Below are 21,121 nucleotides of genomic sequence, written 5' to 3'. Positions count from 1 at the left end.
TCCATAATTAATCAGCTATAAATGGATAGATGTCACTCACTAGAGGGAATATCTGTGCAAATAAAGCAAAGCTGTAAACTTCTTTTGTGGTACAACAGATGGGAAACATGGACTTCTAAGCAGAAAAACAAACACTGTAACTGATCACTGAAATATCCCTGGGCAGATCACCAAAGAGTTTAGATACAGTATCTTTACACAAGGGGCTGAGCAAGAGAAGAGAATAGCAGAAAAGAAGCACAACCTGACAGCCTTGATTTTGCTATGAAGTGTCACATGTAGTGAAGGTGACAGCACCTTTGAAGTGGTGCTTGCCAAGGTCACAGAGCTCTCCAGAAGCATTTGTCCTTTGTCATGGATGCTGAGCACTCATAGGAAAAATAGATGTGGTTCTTTTCTTTTTTTCTCATGACAAACTATAAAGATTTAAAGTAATTTGAACAGATTGTATGTAACAGCTGGTCACAGATAGTTTATACAAGGCTAAGGCAATACAGCAGCAGTTTCTATCCTGGATCTTGGACTGAGAACGACAAACCAAGTTCTGCTCACAAGCATTGTAGGAAACAGCATCAGACTAATAAAAGATAACACGCAAATTGGCATGCACAGAGAAATGAATGATAATTCACAGCTCAGCCCCTCACGGGTGGTTCTAGATGCAGCGATATACCCCAGTGAAGTGTAAATCCTATGCAAAGAAAACCAATTATCAAAGCAGTGTGAATTCCAGGAAATAAATACCCTGGAAACCTATCACTGTTGTAAAATTCTGTCAACATCAAGATATGCTTAAAAGGGATGTTTTCAACATCTGATCTTTCCGTTTTTTAGGAAATCTCTCTTCTAAGTGATGACATATGTCAGATAACAAGCAATAACTGCAGGAACAGTAGAATCTAAGAAGAATTTTGAAACCAGTTAACAAAAAATGTCAGATAAGTATGACAAATTTTGCTCCTAGATTTGCTCCTATGGGATGGAATAGTGGAATAGTACTGTTCCCAAGCAGGAACCAATATGAGATCACAAGATATTCAAAAAGTTCCAAAATGAAGTCATTTATAGGTGAAGAAAAAAAAATGTACAAGATAAACTCCTAAATGATTGCCCCTAAATAGAAAATATACTTCTAAGATCGCATCTTCCTGAAATGTACAAGCAAATCACATTTTGGCCAGAAACCACTTAGTTATTTTTTAATGAAAGAATGTAATAATTTTAAAGTTTAGGGGAGGGATAGAAAGCAGCCACAGTCTTGCATAAAAATATGACATTGATAACAATAATAGGTATCTCTCATTCAAAATGATTTCTAATGTCAACAATATGTAAGGAATTAGACTGGAGAGAAGGCAGCTCAAGCCAATGCAGTCCCAGCGAGCAACTGGCGCAAGTTTTATGAAACTTGATTTCAGAGCCACCTAGAGCCACCAGGTGGCAAAGCTAAAAAATATTCTAAACCATGTATCTAGGAAACCATTCCGTTCACATACAGGCAGCATCGCATAAACATAGGGGGAGATGTGAAAAACTAAATATCAGATTTGGGATTTATTCACAGATGATCTCAATGATGGGTAAGAACTTATAGCAACTTCAAAAAAGGCAGCTGTGTAAAAGAAAATGTCTAAAACATAGCATTTTCAGACAAGAAAGCAGAAAAGCTAATATACCATCACGGAAATACTAAGAGTATCTACATTAAACAGCATATTCTATATGTGGAGGCAAGAGATGTTAAAAATGTCATCTTTCCTAAAAATAGAGCAAGAGCACTTTGAAGGAGAAAAGGTATTGTATGTGTCATTTATTCATTGTAATAGCCCAAATGCTGTTCTGTATGTAAAGTAAATATAGCACAAGGGTAATACGCATAATATTTGTTTAAAAGCTGACTCAAGACAGTTTCTACATATAAGATATAGGAAGAAACAACCTTTAACTGAAGTATAAAACAGAGAAGTAAGGTTTATAGGTTCCTGTTCTGCTCTTCTGATTTTACAACAGATTTCCTGCATAATATTAGCAAATAATACTTTTCCCCTTTGAACTCTGGTTTCCCTATGTATAACTTAGGTGTGACGATTGATAACAGATTTCAACACTTCCTAAAATCACAGAATGGTTTGGATTGGGAGGGACCTTAAACGTCATCCAGTGCCAACCCCAAACCCATGGGCAGGACCACCTTCCGCTAGACCAGGTTGCTCCAAGCCCCACCCAACCTGGCCTTGAACACTTCCAAGGATGGGGCATCCACAGCTTCTCTGGGCAACCTGTCCCCGTGTCTCACCACCCTGACAGTGAAGAATTTCTTCCTAATATCTAACCTAAATCTCCCCTCTTTCAGTTTAAAGCCATTTCCCCCTTGTTCTGTCACTACATGCCCTTGTAAAAAGGCATGTAAAAATCTTGGGAATTCCACGTATTCATAAACATATGTGTATATTAGCATATTTAAAAAAATTGTAGTTATAATTGGTTGAATATAGAAATTACCTTAACTGTAACACTATTCAAATTAATTTCAGAGCAAGGATGCTCTACCAAACCTAACACTGTGGCTTTATTATAAATGATACTGCAACAAGCTGAGCAGTCTCAGAAGAAGTGGCTAAACAGGTTAGTATGTTAGACATAAGAGTTTTCGCTAAATCCAAAATGTAGCTTACCCACTCATTCTGCAGGTAAGCTTAAAAACCATGCAAGGCCTGTTTCTAAATGTAAATCTCTTAATTTTTTTCAGAGCTATGGAGGGCTTTGGATGTGGTTTGCTTTTATGCTGAAGTCTGTGGGAGAGTCACAGTGTTGTTTGTGTAACCTCCTGCTGTTAGTGAGTAGCAAGTACCACATTTAATAACATCTTCTTCTCTGTATCAGGGAATCACAGCATGGCATTGAAGGTTGACCAGGAGAGTTTAATGCTGTTACATACTAGTGTAAAGGGTATCACATTCCTACCATTTCCCATTTGTTTTATAGTCTTTGTCCATTAGAATGAGACATAATGGTCTTATTGCCCCCTACAGCCTGTGAAAGACTATAAACTTTTAATAGACTTAATAAAAAGGAACTGTAAATGTCTCACTAGTCTGCTTTTAACAGGGCAGCACAAGGCTATTTTGTCTAATACCCTCACATTCATAATGCTGTAAATCTGGGCAGATTCAGAGAATCATTATCTCCACGTTAAACTCTGACATCAAATTCTCTGCTTATTCCCAGTGCTGTTTTCAGTGCTCTTCATGGTCTACTCCAGCACACACTGACATTTCATGACATTGCAACAGATCACTTAAAAAGTCCTGTCACTTTCAATGCGTTCAGTTACCTGTCCTCTTAGGCTTCTGTACCAAATGAATACAGTACAACAAATGCCTAACCATTTTGATGAAGCCATTTACTGGGGAGAAGGAGCTCCCAAGTTAACTAAGTTAACTAAATCCCACCTAACTGTATACTGCTTGAAAAAATCATCTTATTTAATATCTCTGTATCCTAATTTCTGGCCGTATCAGGGTCTTGTCAGGTTCCCCAGCCTGCACACTTGCAGGGCAGTCCGTGAAGAAGAAGAAAAGTTTATCACATACAGGTACCTTGCTGTCTTGTAAAGAGCTAACAGCTGATCAGATATCAAGTGTTCAGGCAGAATTGCTAAGTTTTAACACAGGCACACCAGTAAAACTTTCTTTCCAGTGTAGCAATAACTACCCCTCATAGGGGCACTGCCTTGGTTAGTAGCAGTCCCAGAACCTCGGGACATTCTTTTGAGGAAGAACAGAAAGCCACCAATCATCTCCCATGAATCTGTTTAAGAAAGTTACTCCATCATTGAGAAATGCCAACGAAAAACACAGACTGAGTGCACTTCAGCAGCTAAATACATAAGTTTTCTCCAGAAAATAATTAGTAAATGATTCACAGCTAGCCACTGAAGGTGTGTCAGCATAAACAGGTGGAAATTTAGAATTTAATAAACTGTTAATTGAAAAAAATAAAATAAAGAAGAGTCCTCCAGTTTAACTTTCCCTCTGAAAATGAGAATGGAAAAATAATGAATTTAAAGGCAAGCCAGGCTCTTTCTACAGTTCTTAGCACTCTGAGAAAATACAATGAATATTTCTTAATCCCATGTTCTTCTATTTGGGTTACACCACGCACAGTCTGAACCTGCCTGTTTTTTAACATGATACGGTCCCATGAAGGAGAAGGGTCTCTGTACCCTGGTGTGATTGGGGTCAAAGAAATTTGGTAACACATCACTGTCAAAACACTGAAGTCGAAAGTATTGGTATCTTTCTATAGTATATTATTGACAAGGTATAGCCTGTTTTGGAAGAGAAAACTTTGAAGCTAAGAGAGACAGAGAAAGAAGCTCAGGATGTTGATGTTCAGCTCATGTTAACTACACAATAACTGCAGGAAACAAGGTGAGTAAAGGGAACAGAGGAACTGTATCTAAAATGCAGTTCAATGATGCAAACTTAGACAATATTGGGCTGTTGGAAGCTCAAGGTGCTATTCTTTGAGGTTCAACAGGTTGAATGACAGCTTGGTTTTCTGCTGCTTTACACTTTCTGTAGTCATTTACTAAGCAATAAAATACAGACAACAGTGAAAATGCAAAAAATGTGATTTGACAGCATGTGGCATAATGCTTGTACAGGTATCTATGGTGACAGGAGGTGCCTGTGAGACTAATACCTCAATAAACTAGAATATAATTACTGCAGGCTTTTGAAAGCTAGAGAGCTCATTAGATTCCCATCAATTCACCTGGCCAAAAGTATAATTATTATTCCTGCCTTACAGTCATGATCCAGAGAAAGGATGTGGTTTATTATAGATTATTTGAGGACTCTATGCTACAGTCAGAAATTAAATCATTGTCTTTTCAACCATAGAAGTACCCCAATCTCTGTCTGCATAAGAAGACAGTACTACAAGGTTCAATATCAGCTGTAATTCTAGTTGTGTGTGGCAAGTTTCTCCTTCTAAAAGGGCAGCTTCATCATGACAAGAATTCTACTTCAGTCTGAAACACAACTAAAAGCATATGTTTTGGGCAAACAATTACATCAAAATATCCACTGCACCAAATTCCCTTCCTGTTCTGTGTCAGAAGTGGATCCCCATGGTTAAATTCACAGGCAAAGCACATCTAAAGAGAGAGACAAATCCGAGCTCTGACAACAGAGTAGATGATAAGGCGGAGTTAAGAAATCCATGGAAATACAACAGAAGTGTCTGGGAAAGGAATGACATCTTTGAGAAGGATGCTAAACTAAAATGTACGTGCCAGCTGGTAAAATATTTCAGAGTATCAAATGTTTGAACTTCAGACTGATAAACTTTCTTCTTGAAGAAAACCAAACAGGACATAAAAATTAAAGGCTATCTATAGCAGAACCATCCCCTGTAAAGCACTCCTAAGTAACATACTCTGAAATTCCTGCACATGTGAAATCCGATGGGGTTTTGTGCATTTCATTTGCTTTTGAAGTTTACTGCACTTTCAGGACCACACACTGAATTGGACCATATAACTAAACAGCAGTGATTTAATTTTGCAAGGGTCAACTCTGTTTCCTGTTGTGGTTAAGCAAGATCTCTAAACCTTTTGAAGTACACTGTTTTCATACATTTAATACATTGTATTACAGGGAACAACTGTAAATTTGTACCTATAGCTGTTATGTCACTGAAGTGCCTACTGACTGCACTTATTCTTGTTAAAACCAGTCTCATCAAGGTATGTGGAGAGGTGTCTAGAGCATGACAAGGTCGTAAGAAAAAATCCATTTCTGTTTGTACACAGTGTACATGATAGAGAACATTGAACCATGGCTCAAGAAAACACATGAACTCCTGCTTCATGTTAAGGAATAACTTGTATCCTGCCAAGATTTTTTGGAATCCTGACTTCAGGACTTTTTATTGTTTTGTTTAATTCTTCTCCTCTCCACATATATCCTTAAACACAAACACAGGAAGCGGTGTTTTCTGTTTTCCACAAGAAAAGGTTTAGAGAGAAAGACAGCATCTTTTGCCAGACTGACTTACATAGCTAACAAAACCAGGTGAGCTACTAGGTTCAAACCCCTTTCTTCATGTGATCTAGAAGAAAGCCGAAAATGGCTTCATATGCTTGAAGTGATTCTGCTTCTCTAATCTCTTGTCAGTTCATCTAACAAAGAGATATCTCCTGTCCCTACAGATCTCATTTCATGTAAATCCAAAGACCCCCACAGTCACAACATTGTTTCTCTATAGCACGCTCGTTATCAAGCTGCTGTAAAGCAGCAGGAATCTATGAATCATATTTGCATTTAGTAATCTGAAGTAAGGAATCACGCCTCACTTACCGCCTCCACTTCTGCCGGGTCATACCAGACATTAATGTATGGATGCTGTAAGGCTTCATCTACTGATATTCTCTTGGCTGGATCAATGACTAGCATCTTTGATAAAAGGTCCCTGGCTTGGCTGGCTAGAACAATGAAATCAGATAAACACAGTATTAGTACAAAACAATCACTGCCTACAGTGAAGGGTTAATTGGGTTAGGAAAGTAACAATGACACAACGCATTAGAGACAATAATGTCACGCCTGCAGCCTGGGATCAATACATAATTGTATAGAAGTACCTAGGAACTGCTTAAGTTTTGTTTGTCCCACATAACAAAGTTTAAATCAGTGGGATACATCATCCTCCATTACTGAAATGCACAGCCTTAAATATACCTTTGTATTTTATGTTATTTACCTGATAATGTAGCCCATTGTGCCTGTCAGGCCACAGGCTCATCCTTCTATTACCCAAATTGTTTCTACCATTTAGAGTTTGCAAGAAATATAAACCCATGTGAAAAAATTACAACAACATATATTTCTAGTGTTACTATCAACATAATATTCCATGCTCTTCTGTGCTCAAGATTATTTCTTGTGTCAATGAAAAAGAAAATGAAGGAAAAAAAGAGATGTAAGTGCATAAATATTATTAGGCTGAGTAAAAGTAATATCTAATTAAAACATTAACATTACACTGGTGAAATACTTAGGTAGGGTATGGATGATACAGTGGCACACAAGCAGATTTTTTGTAATACACTGGTTTATATTCTGTGACTATATCTTGAAAACTGGCATTCAGTATGCTCAAATGCACATGCTTACTGTATCCAAAAGATAACAGCACTGTTTAACAGCCATTTCTAGTCATTAGCTCCAAATCCAAGAAAATCCCATTATTCAATTTTGTTGTAGTAAGCATATAAAATTCTGTGTATCCAAAAGCATCTGCTCAGACCTTTCAGTTCCAGAGCCGAGACAGCAGTCTTACTATGAAACAGTTGTTAATTGAAAGAGTATTCTAAATAATGTAATGACATGCAAATTGCAAGCAACTGAAAACCTTTACATGCCACAGTAGTAAGAGGCCCCAAATATTCAAGTGGTGCAGAACTGGTACACAGTACAAGTTTGCAGGGTGCCAGAGCTGTGATAAGAAATCCTTTCTATACTAAACACACATTCATCTCTTTCTAGTTAAGGTCAATCCCCTGTTCAGGTAAAACAAGACTTCAATATATGATTAAAACCACTGCAACTTATATTTTACAGGGGTATATCTCATCACACTGAAAATAAGTTGGTGCTCTAATTCACATATACAAACAGACTCACAGCATTTTTCTAAAGAAATCCACCAATAGCAGACATTAAACCCCAGCTACATGGCTGATAATTGCTAATATCTTTTTATTGCCTAGTAAAGGTAGAGCAGGAATCTGGCTGAACTGATAATTTTCACCTAAAAAAAAAAAAAAAAGTGCAAGCACTAACATCTTTCAATGAAGTTCTAATGTTTCTTTGCTTGACAAGTTTAAGAATAAGAGTATAGGAACACCTCAGATTCTCATGGTCAAGCAGAATGGCCATAGGGGTATGCTCAACGCATCAGTGATAATGTATGTTCCCTTGGCTGGCCAAGCACTGGGGCCTCCAAAAATCATTTCTAAAAGCTGCCTCTCAGCTGAACAAAACCCATGCAGATATTTGTCTCTGCAACTAACTCCATTAAAAGCAAATGAAACTAGAGAGAAGGAAAAGTGACCAAAAAATCCCCACTTCATCGCACTGTAGCTTTTGACATCTGAACTGCATCTCTTTGTCATACATACCTTTGAGTTTGTTGTGTTCTGAGTCAGCTGGGAAGAGAGAGTCTGGAAAAAGTTTGGGAAAAGTGAGGCCAGCATACTTGGGTCTGTTCTCAACATAGTTCCGTACTGTTGGCTGCAGCTTCTTCATGAATTCTGGACAGGGTGTTCCCAGCTGCTCAATAACTTTATTCCACTGATCAATATCTGAACATCCATAGTTAAGGAAGACAAAACACAACCCCCTATGTAGTCTCCTGGCACTTCTATTTGAGTGTTCTTTGGGAATCCTCAGAGCTATTTCACTACTTTCATAACATCTTTACAGTCACTATCTTTTTTCATCATCATGTCTCCAGGTCCTATGGCGTCCAAAGGGCAAAACTCTTTTTCACAATTGTACCTACCTGGAGGAAATGTGTACTCCTAAAACCATCACCACCATAGGAAAATACTCAGCTTCCCCTTTGAGTCAGCGTTTCTTATAATTTTTACTTTTAGTTGCAACCCAGTGACTTGCACACCCTTTTATTACATGCAAGTAATTGCCTCTATGTCACTCTGGCCACATGGGCACAGCAAGAAAGAACGACATGTTCACCTGCCTCCTATATTCAGTCTATGGGGACTGAGAGACTAAGCTGGTTCAAAGGAGTTCTGCACATGACGTAAGTCACCCTCAATTTGTCTGCTTTATGCTTGTATTTTCACTCTCTCCAATAACCTTATTATTGTTAATTTTGCTAAACCCACCTAATCAGCAACCCCTCAAAAAGCAATTTGTTTGATTTTTATGAGAATGCACTAGGATTAATTTTCTATAGACAAATGATGCCTCAGGTATAGAGAGATGTTTCTCTTCAACTGCAAATGTGATGGCTGTACTGCTGAACAATTACTGACTAATAAGAAACAGGCTTTCAGGCTTAAAAAAAGAAATGGTAATACAGCAATTTGTACTGAGTTGTTTTGTTTCATTTTGGTGTTCAGGTTTTTTTTAGCTTCCTTCACCATTGGGCACCTGATAGGTGTTATGTAGCTCTTCCAGCCATGTTCAGAGTAAGCCTTACTGCACCAAAGAAAAAAATATATTATTAAGCAAATATGTATAAAATCAGTACCATCTCTATGTCACACTAACTTGCAGTGGTAAGAATCTGATGACAACATAAAAAAAAAGAAAAGAAGAGTGCATACAGCCATGGGTGCATTGATGTTAAGAACTGTGATGAAATGAAGCTTCATTAAGAACATTTTGGAAATAAAATATTTTTGAAAGACAAGCATCAAAGCATTTCAGCACAGAGTTTTTTAAAATTATTATGAGCAGTTATTGTCATAAGCAGCATTAGTATTTGGGAAATTCCTCCACACTTGACACAGTTCCTCACAATCTGGGAGAGAAATTAGTTCTTCAGAATGAAGAAGGGGGGGGGCAGTTATGCAAATCCCATCTCTTTGGTGCAGAGGCAATTTCAGATTTTAAAAAAAGTGTTTTAGATTAGGGAACTGGAAATGGCATTTTCACAAACCTTGAAAATTCAAGACAGACTTAACTTGGGTTCACCTGAACTGCTTTATTTTAACAAAAATCAAATAATTAATTTAAAATTTGCAGCTTTGCTTATCAATGTGTTTAGAGGAATGCTGAAAGAGTGTCTTGCATGGTTTTAATTTCAACTGAAAAAGGTTGCTAGAAATAGCAATGGTCTGTAAAGATTTTTTTTAAATATCTTTAATTTTAAATCTAATCAAAGATTTATTATTGCCTCAGTCCCTCGCACACACGGACTCCATAGGTTGTATTTATTTTGTATTGTCTATGAAAAGCATCTTTTTCTCAACAGAAAACTAAGGAACTGCAACAACAAATTTATCCAAGACTCAAACCTTGAATTAAACAGTTTATGCAAGAATAAAGTGGTTTGACATTTTAAACCTGTATTCAGCTTGACACACCTCACTGTTTGCTGGCTGGACTATTTCAGAAGCAGGTCTTTCTGAGGAACTTGAAAACAGAGAATGCGTAAATGCTTTACAAACAAGAACAGAGAATACATAAATGAAGTTGCAGTTAGTTGTGCCTAGAGAAGATAAATGGGTGAGAAAGCCAAGGCATAAAAGCATCACTGGGAACATTACCTGTGCAGGTTGAGTGAAGGCCTTTTGATAAACAGGGAGGACCAAATAGACTTGCTTCAGAGCAGACATCGGAAGCTTATGCTTGTGCAGAGCAGGTTAACCATCTCTTAGGCATTTAATGAGGGCCAAAAAGAGGGAGATCTTGGGGATTACAGAATGTTGCTGGAGTTGGACATGTCGAGAGGGAAGATGTAACAAGATGCTCTGGATGTGTGTGATAAGGGAAAAAGAGTTAAAAAAGAATAAGACCTGTGTGGTAGGAACCAGTGTCAATGGCGAGAAGGAGAATCCTCAGAGAACATGTCAGTGCCTGCTGGACACATTTCTTGAGAAAGGATCTGAGTAAGAGACAACAGACAAGCAAGCTACCACCCACAACTGGAAAATTTTAAGTGATGGAAGAAGCTTCATGAGTCATCAGTGCAAACATGACAGCCAAAGCCAGTGGAGATGGCAGAGACGCCATGTTCCACTTCTTGACTTGCCTTGATTCGGAGGACAGCACTGGGGCTTTTGCAGGCCTGGCTTGTTCTAGTAACAGGAGCAGCAAAAACTATGCTCAGTGAAAGCAGGTGGAGACATACCACTTTTCAGCCAGATAGACACACACATTCTCTCTCTAGTATTGTTTCTCCACTTACCGAGGCCTTACAAGCATTGGATTATATTCTGAGGTCCAACACGTGAAAGCATGCAAGAATGTAATAATGTCCATGCTAAATACAGGTCTGACTCCATTTCATTGTTATGTTTTATACAGTCACTGGTTGTAACACATCTGATAGTGAGAGGTTGTATTGATCATGGTATGAGATTTAAAAAAAAGTTGTTTAGAAAAAAATCTGAGGTCTTGAACTGAAGCAAAGAGAAGCACCTTTTTTTTAGCTGGCAGTCTGAATTAACTTCCACAGTTCTGAATAAAACAAATGTCACTGCAGAACAGCAGTGACAGACCTAATGTCAGTCAAAACCCACTCTAGGTTACATTAGCCAGTAAGTGATTGTGACTATAGACGTTATTTGCACACCAACTGAAAAATTGGTACTATGAGTTAATGATCATGTGCCTCCGACAGAAATTTCCCAGGCCAAAAAAAGGTTAACCTATATTTGACTGAAAGGAAACCTTAAACTTCTGCAAACAAAAGACCCCGTTTTAACCCTTGAAGTGAAGCAAATGTTGGTCAGACTGGAAGTTGGAAAGAATTCCAGCTGAAAACTCCGGAATATAATTAAATGTCTGCTTTAAAGCTATTTGAATCACATTATCTGTCCATTGCTCCAAACAGGATCAAGGAGAATGTGTCAACTATACACTGTAGCATCTATATTACTTAAGGCAGAAGAAGGGGTCTAACCTGGATTTGTTAGTTTGTCCCTGACACTAATACTGTGGCATTTTTAGTAACATTAATGTAGCCATACAAAGTTCCATGTAAGAAATTATTTAACAAAATAGTGCTGAAATAGTTCTAAAATCATTGAGTCAGGTTCTCTGGTTGCCTCAAGGTTCCAAACCACCTTTTCCATTTGCAGTCTAATATTGTCTTAAGGATTGTTCTCCTTTGTTTTCTAAATGCTTGGTTATTTACATGGAAAACAATCAGAATCTGGACTTTAGATCAAGAGACGTATTTTCCTAAGCAAATGCACAAATTTTTTAATGGGAAACCAGTATTTTGAATGCACAATGGCGTATTTCTATTGGAAAAAAAAGAGATTTCACAGTGAAGTCATCTGTTTAGAGGTACAGGCTGAAAGTTTACCATTATTTTTGTGTCTGTTCTCATTGCATCAATACATACATTGAATCAATGTATGTCAGAAGTGTGAAGTAAGGACCAGTTTTCTTCCTTCAGTCGGCTTGCAGTCTTCAGTTAAATTTATGCAAATATTCAAACAACTAAGGAAATGGAGCTTGTCTATAAGGGAACAGTTCTAATACTTCTCTGCCTCAATCAGAAATATTAAAAATATTTCTATATTTGCATAAATTCATAGTTTGTGATTAAAAAATGAAATTTAGATGACAAATTATTGTCTTAACCTATTTATGTTGAAGAGGAAGCTTTCTAATTACTCTTGCTCCTTCTACACATAAATACATCCTTAAGTATGCTTCTCTCAAGTTCTTATGGCTCATAGTACCAGCTGATGGAGTTATGCAGCTGTCCAACTCCATGACTTGTCTGAAAATAGAATCTTGTTTACAGAAATGCTAAGCATTTTCTATGCAGATTTAAGCAAGAAGGTGTCATGAGGTCATCAATCCCAGCAGGCTGGGTCTGCTTATACAACTTTCTGACTGGTTTTCAGCTGCACAGACAGACATAGGGGCCAGAAGTGCCGAACTCTTGACAGTGGCTGTTCAGCAGCAGGAGAGAGGTGGTGGTGGTGAATGGATTTGGAGAAAAAAAAGCAATGGCATCATTTTCTGTTCACAGGCATGTCACTCATGGAACAGCAGAAGAAAAGTGGAGTGGTACATTAAACATAGTGCAAATTTAGCAATGTATTATGAATAGAAATGAAGAATGTGAACTCAATTACAGAGCAAGCCCAAACAGATCAGCAGCTGGCAATGCCAAATTCTGTGGGGTTTTTGCAATAATAAGCAGCACAAAATGGTTTAATTATAGAGTCTTTGTGTGATTTCTTTTCAAGAAGTACACAGCTGCGCCAAAGAAACCAGTTTTTAAAGATCTATAAAGACACACTCAATTCTTTTCGTACTTACTTGGGGATTTCTTTAAATGATATCTTGCAACACGTCTATTAATGTAAAAACAGTTCCAACTACAACACTGAACTATGCTAACGCGCGCTCTTAAATTGCTCACTCCACATTCATAGGAAACACCAGCACAGCCTGGACCAAATCTTCCTGGAGCACAAATAGGTGCTAATGACCTACATTAACACATAGAAGCGAAAGGTTCACTTTCATATATGCAGATGAGATGTGCTCCACATCACGTGAGAACACATGGGAATTTTAGCATTCAAGTATGAATATGCTCATCCAACATTTTTGACAATATATGAATCAGAATCTTAATAGACAAGACTGTGAAAATATTAATGACATCATTGCCTACTTAAATTTCTTTCATGTTCTTCAGATATTACTTTTTTTCACATTTTAATCAAAACATTGAACCCTTGAAAGTGTGAACGAGGACAAAAGTGAAGTGCTAAACTGAATTGGTATGCATATAGGTACACACACACGTATACATAATGTATATGCACGCACATACAGAGAAAGTTACATAAAAATGAATAACGCCTGGAAACTCCTCCACCATCTAAGCACAGAGTCAAAATCAGAAGGAAAACTTGTACACAGGTCATCTCCATTTCTCATCTGTGTAATCCTATGCACCAGGAATTGCTGGGGTTAGACCAAGCGTGCACAGAATATAGTTGCTGTTGCCCACAAGAAGAAACCACTTTCACAATCTGATAAATAATAGGGTATATATTGAAGGTTTAATAAAGCGTCAGATAAAGCAGAAATTATGGCTGCCTCAGTCCTGAATGCAGAATGGTCTCAAAGGAAAACTTACATATACCTAGTCTGCTTGGATCACTTGTCCACTGTTTTAATGTATTTACCTGTAAGTCGCTTTTTGTTGGTGTCAAAACCAGTCTGCTTTCACACAATGACTACACGTACATAAATAAAGGATGACAGACTGAAGCCTACTACAACAGTTTCCAAGGAAACTCCTAGCCTTTTAAGTCATCAATTTGGTACAAAATTGAGTGATAATTTTAGTCTTGGGAAGCAGAAGTTGTCCCCAAACTGAGGACATTTCCTTCTTTCCTTCCTCAATATCACTTGCAGAGCAAACAAGCAAACAAATAAGTATTTCTGAAAGTCACGTCTGAGTTATTCATACCTTCTTCTCAAAACGCAGAACCTCTTATTCACCATCCTGGCATAAACAGTAACTTGCTCCTACCACGCTACACCCTGTACTTACAGTGTCATCAATGAAATACCCTCCTCCCCTCCCTGACAAATTAATGAAGAGACATTTATAACAACACAACTAAAACCAGAAGTGGTCACTGGCTCCAGAAAGTGATTCTGATGAACCATGTAGGATGATGGTTTTCATCTCCTTACACTGCGGCTTCCACCTAAGGCTTTTAGTGGACGGCAGTAACAGTTTATTGACATTTTGGTTTGCAGGGATTTTGCAGCGGGACTTAATGCAGCTCTTTGGATAGAGTACAGATGTATGTCAGCACTAGTCTAGCAGGAAGGGTTTGGAAGCACCTACTGAGGCCAAAATGGCTGCTAGGAAGGATACGATCAGTGCCAGGAAACAACACAGCACCTTTAATCATTTCTCCCATGATGCACCCTACTGACCACATGTCAACTGAAAACAAAAATGAAATGAGGGTAAACAAGAAAACAGGAACAGAACAACAAATAAATGAGAAGATTTATCCAATCATGCTATAGCACAGAGCCTGCAGCCCACGCTGCAGACACAGACTTGCCTTTCACTCTCTGCAAATGCTTTTCTGCTTGAACGTACATGTTCTGTGACAACTTAGCAGGTCTGAGAAAAAACAACTCCAGCAGCTTTCAATTATGCCAATGTGGATGAAAGACAATACTATTAAATACAGAAAACCAAGTGAGACCCACGGCTGGCTACTGTGTCATAACACAACTTTGTGATTAATATTTACCAATTGTTTTTTTCTTTTTAAAGTTTTCATTTGTATTCAGTACCTAGGTTTATGCTGCTTGGTATTGTAAATGAATGCTGGTCTCTGTATTCAATGAGGACATGCAAATTGCTTTCCCTTTATCCTTTCAGTTATCAGAGATCCATGCATATTTTCACAAGCTGAACTGCCAGAAGCCACAAAAGGAACTTGGTTCTTGTGAAGACATATCCACGTCTTATTCAGGGGTCTGAATAGAATTTGTTGAGACTATTTGACTCCAATAATGCTTGCTTTAGAACCTGCTGGCTCACTTCCACTGAATCTCAGTGGAGCCAGCAGTCCATAATAGGGGTTTTGAGCATCAACTAAGATTTCCATTTACTGTGATAGAAAATGGAGATTTTTTAAATAGGACAGTTGAGACACAGAAGCACTAAGCTGTACCTTCTGCACTGCAGTCAAAGCAAACTGGGGAACTATTTGCCTTGTACAGAGAAGAGCAGTTCAGCTGGGTCAAACAAAGCTAACCACGATTTACATTGGGACACAAGATGAAAATCAGGCTCCTTATATCCAGTACGGGATTAAGGTGGCATTTTCCCCCATGTCAATACCATGAAACCACATTACCTCTGCTATCCTTGCTCTATGATAAGCCATAGGGCATGGAAGCAAGAAAAGGGACAGACTGGTTTCTCAGGGCCAGAAACTGTGGGAAAAAAAATGAAAGTGGCATGCTGCTTGATTAAATTTACTCTTACAATTTCATATTGAGCAACAGTTTAAAGTGGATTTGACTTTGAAGGCAAATGTTCTATCTGTGAAGATCTTTACATGCTTCGGTCTAAGGCTCCCTGTTGCTTTCTTTAGCATATGAAAAGGTTCATCACTACAAAATAAATAAATCAATAAACAAACAAAAAAAACCCAAATAAATTAAAGGCTACTTGTTTAGAAGCAAGAAGCAAACCTAGAGATGCAAATTATTGCTGCTTTCATCACAAGCTAAATGGCATGCAATGTATCAGGAAAAGATAGAGCAAGCAGTTGTTTGTTCATCTGTCATTATTCCTTTATATTTTCTGAGGCTTTCTTCTGACATTACTGCTCTATGCTGTGTTCAAGAGCACACACACAGAAGTTGAACTAGTGACTTACTAAACCATAAACTGTGTAAAGAAGAGATTATTATTGTCCTCTACTCCTGAGGTTTTGGGAAGGAAGCTCTTTAAAAATGTCTAAATCAGGAGCAACCTTTGAATATAACCGGCATCTGAAGAGAGAAAAAAAGTGCATTCTTGGCTGCTGCCTCTTTTTCCTCTCCTGAGCCAATTAGAAATAAGTCAAATTGGGACCCAGAGTTTCACTTCACATTTAAGAAAGCTAGTTACTTGAAGGTTATAGGAGTTTCGGCATATAGAGCAGCAGCAGCAGCTGTCAGAAGCCCCAGTTAAGGCACCGAGACTCATGCAAAGTTCCGTAAGGACTGTACTACAGAGACCTAAGCCTCAATTCTCAGTTTCATTTAGTCCAACATAAATCCAGATGTAGTCCCAGTGATTTCAGTTGTACAAGCTTCAGAGAAACAAACAAACCACAATGTCTAAACATCTGCACTCAGCTCCAAAGCACTGAAAAGCTACATTTGGTTCAAGATTTTTTCCAAATGCAAAATATTCAAAAAGGCTGGCAATGCTCCACCAACACATGGAATATTCCTAAACTTTAATCAAATCCAGGCTAATTTACAGTCACAGAGACCTCTGCATGACTTTAGGTAAAATTTCACTTTAGCAACTATTTGCCTTGTTTTAGAATCACATGAAATAGTGTTAAGGAATTAAACCTACAACTTTCCACAATGCTCTGAAGTGAAATTGTTGAGATTTGCGTAGCCCTTGGTAAGAAGCTCCCTCTCCATTAGAATACCCACGTCCTGGATTACAAGAAGTGGGGGATTTTTAATGTGTCGAAAACCTCTGCAAACCTGATTATTGAACAGAGCTCCTCTGAAATGCATTCTTGTGTGTGTGTGTATACTTCAAAATACAAGTAAATTTTCCAAGGACACCAAATGTCTCCCTAGCATAGCCATCTTGAATAAAAGTCCACCATAAACCACATGCAAGTGTTTTCCTCAACAGAGAAAATATTTCACTTGTACAGGAACTTTTCACCTCTGGCCCACCTGCTGGTTCTAAGTCCACACCAAACAGTTAGGAAACATCCTCTTCAGTGACTGTATCAGGGCTGTTTTGCAAAACATTTGGAGAATGAATCTGCCCTCCACAGGAAAATTCAAAATCTCTCCAGGAACTTGAACAGAGTTTGAAGAAGCTGAACACACGTGCATGCTCCCCACTCTCCAAACTTTCTGTGTCATGGGAAAAGCCTGGTCTGGCTGTTGACATAGCCCTTCACAGTTAAGGTGACCAGAAGAGATGGTGAGAAGGGAGAGCTGGAATAGGAGAGCATTAATGAAGACATCTATTCCTCTTTGTGCTTTAGTCTCATGTACTTCCTGTCCCAAACAAGTGCTTGGTCATCATTCCGGGTTTCAGATTTCCTTCAGAAAAGGTGCAAAAGGATCAGGAACTGCAGAACTAGCCAAAGATGTTTCTATCTAAAAGGATCTGAGCTAACCTTCTAGGACACCTCCCCTATAACTTAGCTGTGGATACAATTTCCTTTCCTGTTTCTGCAGAAGGCTGCTCCTACCATGCTGAGTGAATTTGTAAAAGAATGGGTGCCACTGTGATACTGGACACCATAGCTTGTTTCCTTTCTCATTCCTTCGTAATGGTCCTGCATTTTCCTCCTGCCAAAATGTAGGTTCTCAGGGACTTGACAAAACAGAATGAAAGGGACCTCTTAAGGGGGATCTGCAACTGGCATTGCTAAAACTGCTACTGAGATTGCTTGTTAGACCTGCACTCAGTGAGCTCTGGTTTTCATTCAATGAAAATCATGACATTGAAATGAAAATTCATGAAATACATGCCACGGGAAACTCTGGAGGACCAGAGATGCACGTGAAACGAAATGAGCTTTGCTACCTTTTCCAACCTCATGGGCTAGTTCACGCTTTCTCTCTCTGCCCAGAGCATTAGTAAGAATGCCAAGATTCATACTTGTCATGGCTCCTGTTTTAGTGATGCAGAAATTGCTCCTCTGCAAGATGGAAAGAGATGATCATGTCTTCAAAACTAACTTGGGAAAACTATGACAGATGTATTTCTGAAGCAAACCATGACACCGGATTTTATTTGTGTTACAGTAAGACAAAATATTTAGCACACCATGCTGTTTCCTCATGGCTGAGGTGCAAACTCCAGTAAAACATCAAGGCAACTGAGCATGCCTGTCACAAGGCAGTGAGCTTCTTTTTCCAAATCCTTCTAACACAGAAAGACACCAAATCCTTCTAAAATAGAAAGATACCTTTCTATTCTAAAATAGAAAAGGTAGGACTCCCGTTTACCTCCCTCTCTGTTGCTGAGTGCTCCTGCAGATCTGCAGCAAGGTCTGCTTTGAGGAACCATTTCTAGGCCCTTACTTGAATTTTCAGGAAGAAAAACACAGCAGTCTGTATTGGACACTGTACCCTGTTTTTACAGGTTTTTCTGTTGTTTCTATGCAATAAAAAAGGACATATAGTTTACAAAAATACTTGGTAATTCTCAATGATACAAGGGTGAAGATCCCTTTTCTCACAAGTTCTAGATAGCACAGCTACAAAGGCTTCAGATTTCCAGTGCCAAGGAAAGTTTGCAATATGTAGTGCTCCTAATGACAATTGTGAAGGTGTCTCAAATACCTGAAAAAGATTAAAAGCCTCCCAAACCCATCAAACTCTTCCCTCTCTCAATTCTGTCTAAATCACGGCAAACTCTCAGTTTTGTGACATTCCAATCTCAGGACCTCACTGAGATACCAAAACCCTTCTCTTCATACTTGTATTTATTATATGTATGGATTTCAATGTGTTTTAACAAGTGCTCAGGACAGTACCAGCTCAATCCATTAAGATTTCCTGAGAAAATCTTTCCTTTCTAGTTTGAAAAACACCCTCCACATGATGTCATTTAACCCTTAAAATTTTCAGTAACAGGGTTCCAAAGTGTTTGAATACTGTATTATTGACTTCTAATTTACTACCTGCAACAGAAGCTGCAAAACACTGTAGAGTACAGCTACTCTCCTGACAGACTCTAGATGGAAATAAAAGGTAATTGCCACAATTTTACAAGTGTGATGCTTCAAACCAATGTATTAATTTCTCTCTCTTTTCTTTATAAACTTTCCACAAGTTCCAGACTGATATGCATGTGCTTTCTTATGACACAGTGCAGCCAGCCCTCTCTGAGATTCAGAGTAGCAGATGCTCAACTTCATTTGGCAAAGACAGAACTGACCTGTAGCAGAAAGGCCTGTAGACCCTGGCTCACCTGGAAAAATGCAAAAGGATGTCGGAACTGTATGCAAATTTATGCTCTTCCTCAGATTTTGGCTCTTATGTTGCTGTCCCGAAAAACTATTGTTTTTCCTTGGAAAGTCATGCTCCACTGTCCCTTTCAGAACAGCAGAGCTTGCAGAGGGACTGGAAGGGATGCCATAGGATATTAAAAAGCAGAAGTATATTAAGAAAAGGCCATGGGAATCCTGAGGTGCAAGCTCAAGAATGAGTGGAGGCACCCATATTCTTCCTCATCACCATCATCTTTTGAATATAACTATATAAATACCATTGCAGTGAAAAATACCTATGGGGAAATTTGCCAAGGAATGTTAAACACACTACACTGCATCTAGCAGATAGTAATATTTAAAGCATGTCTTGCAGATGCTGCAGTTGGCTAGCTTCAGAGCTCCTTTTAGCTTAATTTAAATTTTGACTTTGAAATATGTCTTGCCAGTTCTCAAACAGTATTCAAGCACACTCATTTCACCTGTTCCAGGAGGAATCCCACAGGTAAACTCTCCTGCTACAGTACAAACAGATAAGTATATCATTTAAGTATACTTGTATATTTTCATATCTGATGATATATGATTTTGAGTGTGTTCCAGTCCTCTACTTTGATCCCAACCAAACACCTAAAAGCTCTTGACAAAAGACTTCAGTACTACTTATTTTATCTACAAGTTTTAAATTCTCTGCTCAACTGTACCAGTGAAACTCAGCCCAAATTAGTACAGCTGCCATCAAGCAAAACCTGATTAATAGAATAAAAAGGAGGAAAACCAAAACCCAGAATACATTTGAGACCATCCAGTTTTCACTAGTGCCTGAAAAGGCAATTAACTGACTGGCTGAAATTCATATGAGGCAGCAGTAAGTGTAGCACATGTCTACACCTCAATGTTAGGCCACTTTTGAAATTGCGTGTTCAGGCCCGTCCTGAAAATCTTTAAGGTGAATGTTGGGAAAAGAGCAATGTATCGTCTTCACTGTAGCAGCTGGAATGCATTCTAAATGCCATGCAGATCGCAGACAGCATGCGGCTCTTATACTAAGTAAAAATCACACTATAAACCGTTGGAGTATACAGATCTGAATTAAAAAAGAAAGATTGGCAACAGCCAAATCTTCTTCCTAGTTATGCTGAAGTCTCTTTGAAACAGACCTTGGCTAAGATGAGTAAACTTCTGCCAATAAAATAATCAGAATTCAAAATCTTGCTGTATTCTCAGAGAAATCCTGAGTCCAAAACCAAATACCATGTGCCTAGGGTGGAATCAAAATCCAGACTTATCCCTCATTGTCATCATAGGCAACAGACATTTCAGCAGCAGGCTAAGGCATACCAGCTGATCTAACCTGGAGAGCCAGGACAGCCATTCTTAATAGTCTCTTTTAAAAAATCCTGATGCTTATCGTTGTTTTTGTTTTTTTTTCAAAGACAAAACAAGCCTTAAGAAAATACTACTGGGGACATGAAAAATAACAGACTGCACTAAATAAAAGTGCAGATGGTTTATTATATCAGTTTAAGAAAATCCACAACATGCACTCAATATACTAGGATTATGTGCACTAATAATTGCAAATGATATTTCAAATGCAAAGAGATATTCTGCTAATGAGGGGTGGAAAGGCAACACCTTTTTTGAAAG

At 38.3% G+C, this 21,121-nt stretch overlaps 1 protein-coding gene across 7 annotated transcripts in view; it reads right to left on the bottom strand.

Annotated features, from left to right (window-relative positions):
- The window catches only part of MAPK10 (mitogen-activated protein kinase 10), a 145,579-nt gene that overhangs the window by 12,885 nt on the left and 111,573 nt on the right, over positions 1 to 21,121 (bottom strand). For 6 of the 7 annotated variants that reach the window (XM_062623437.1, XM_062623430.1, XM_062623435.1 and 3 more), the window contains 2 exons: positions 8,192 to 8,374; positions 6,369 to 6,493 (listed from right to left, as the gene is read on the bottom strand). In XM_062623437.1, coding sequence (XP_062479421.1) covers positions 6,369 to 6,493; positions 8,192 to 8,374 — 308 coding nt within the window. Of the gene's footprint in view, positions 1 to 6,368; positions 6,494 to 8,191; positions 8,375 to 14,631; positions 14,704 to 21,121 lie in introns of all 7 variants that reach the window. The other variant, XM_062623431.1, reaches the window with a different exon arrangement.

The sequence above is a fragment of the Pezoporus occidentalis genome, unplaced genomic scaffold, assembly GCF_034315485.1.
Source record: "Pezoporus occidentalis ecotype Australia unplaced genomic scaffold, CSIRO_AGI_Poc_V1 ctg252, whole genome shotgun sequence".
NCBI classification, from domain to species: domain Eukaryota; kingdom Metazoa; phylum Chordata; class Aves; order Psittaciformes; family Psittacidae; genus Pezoporus; species Pezoporus occidentalis.
The sequence above is the reverse complement of the archived record's forward strand: the minus strand, read 5'-3'. Positions and strand labels throughout refer to the sequence as shown.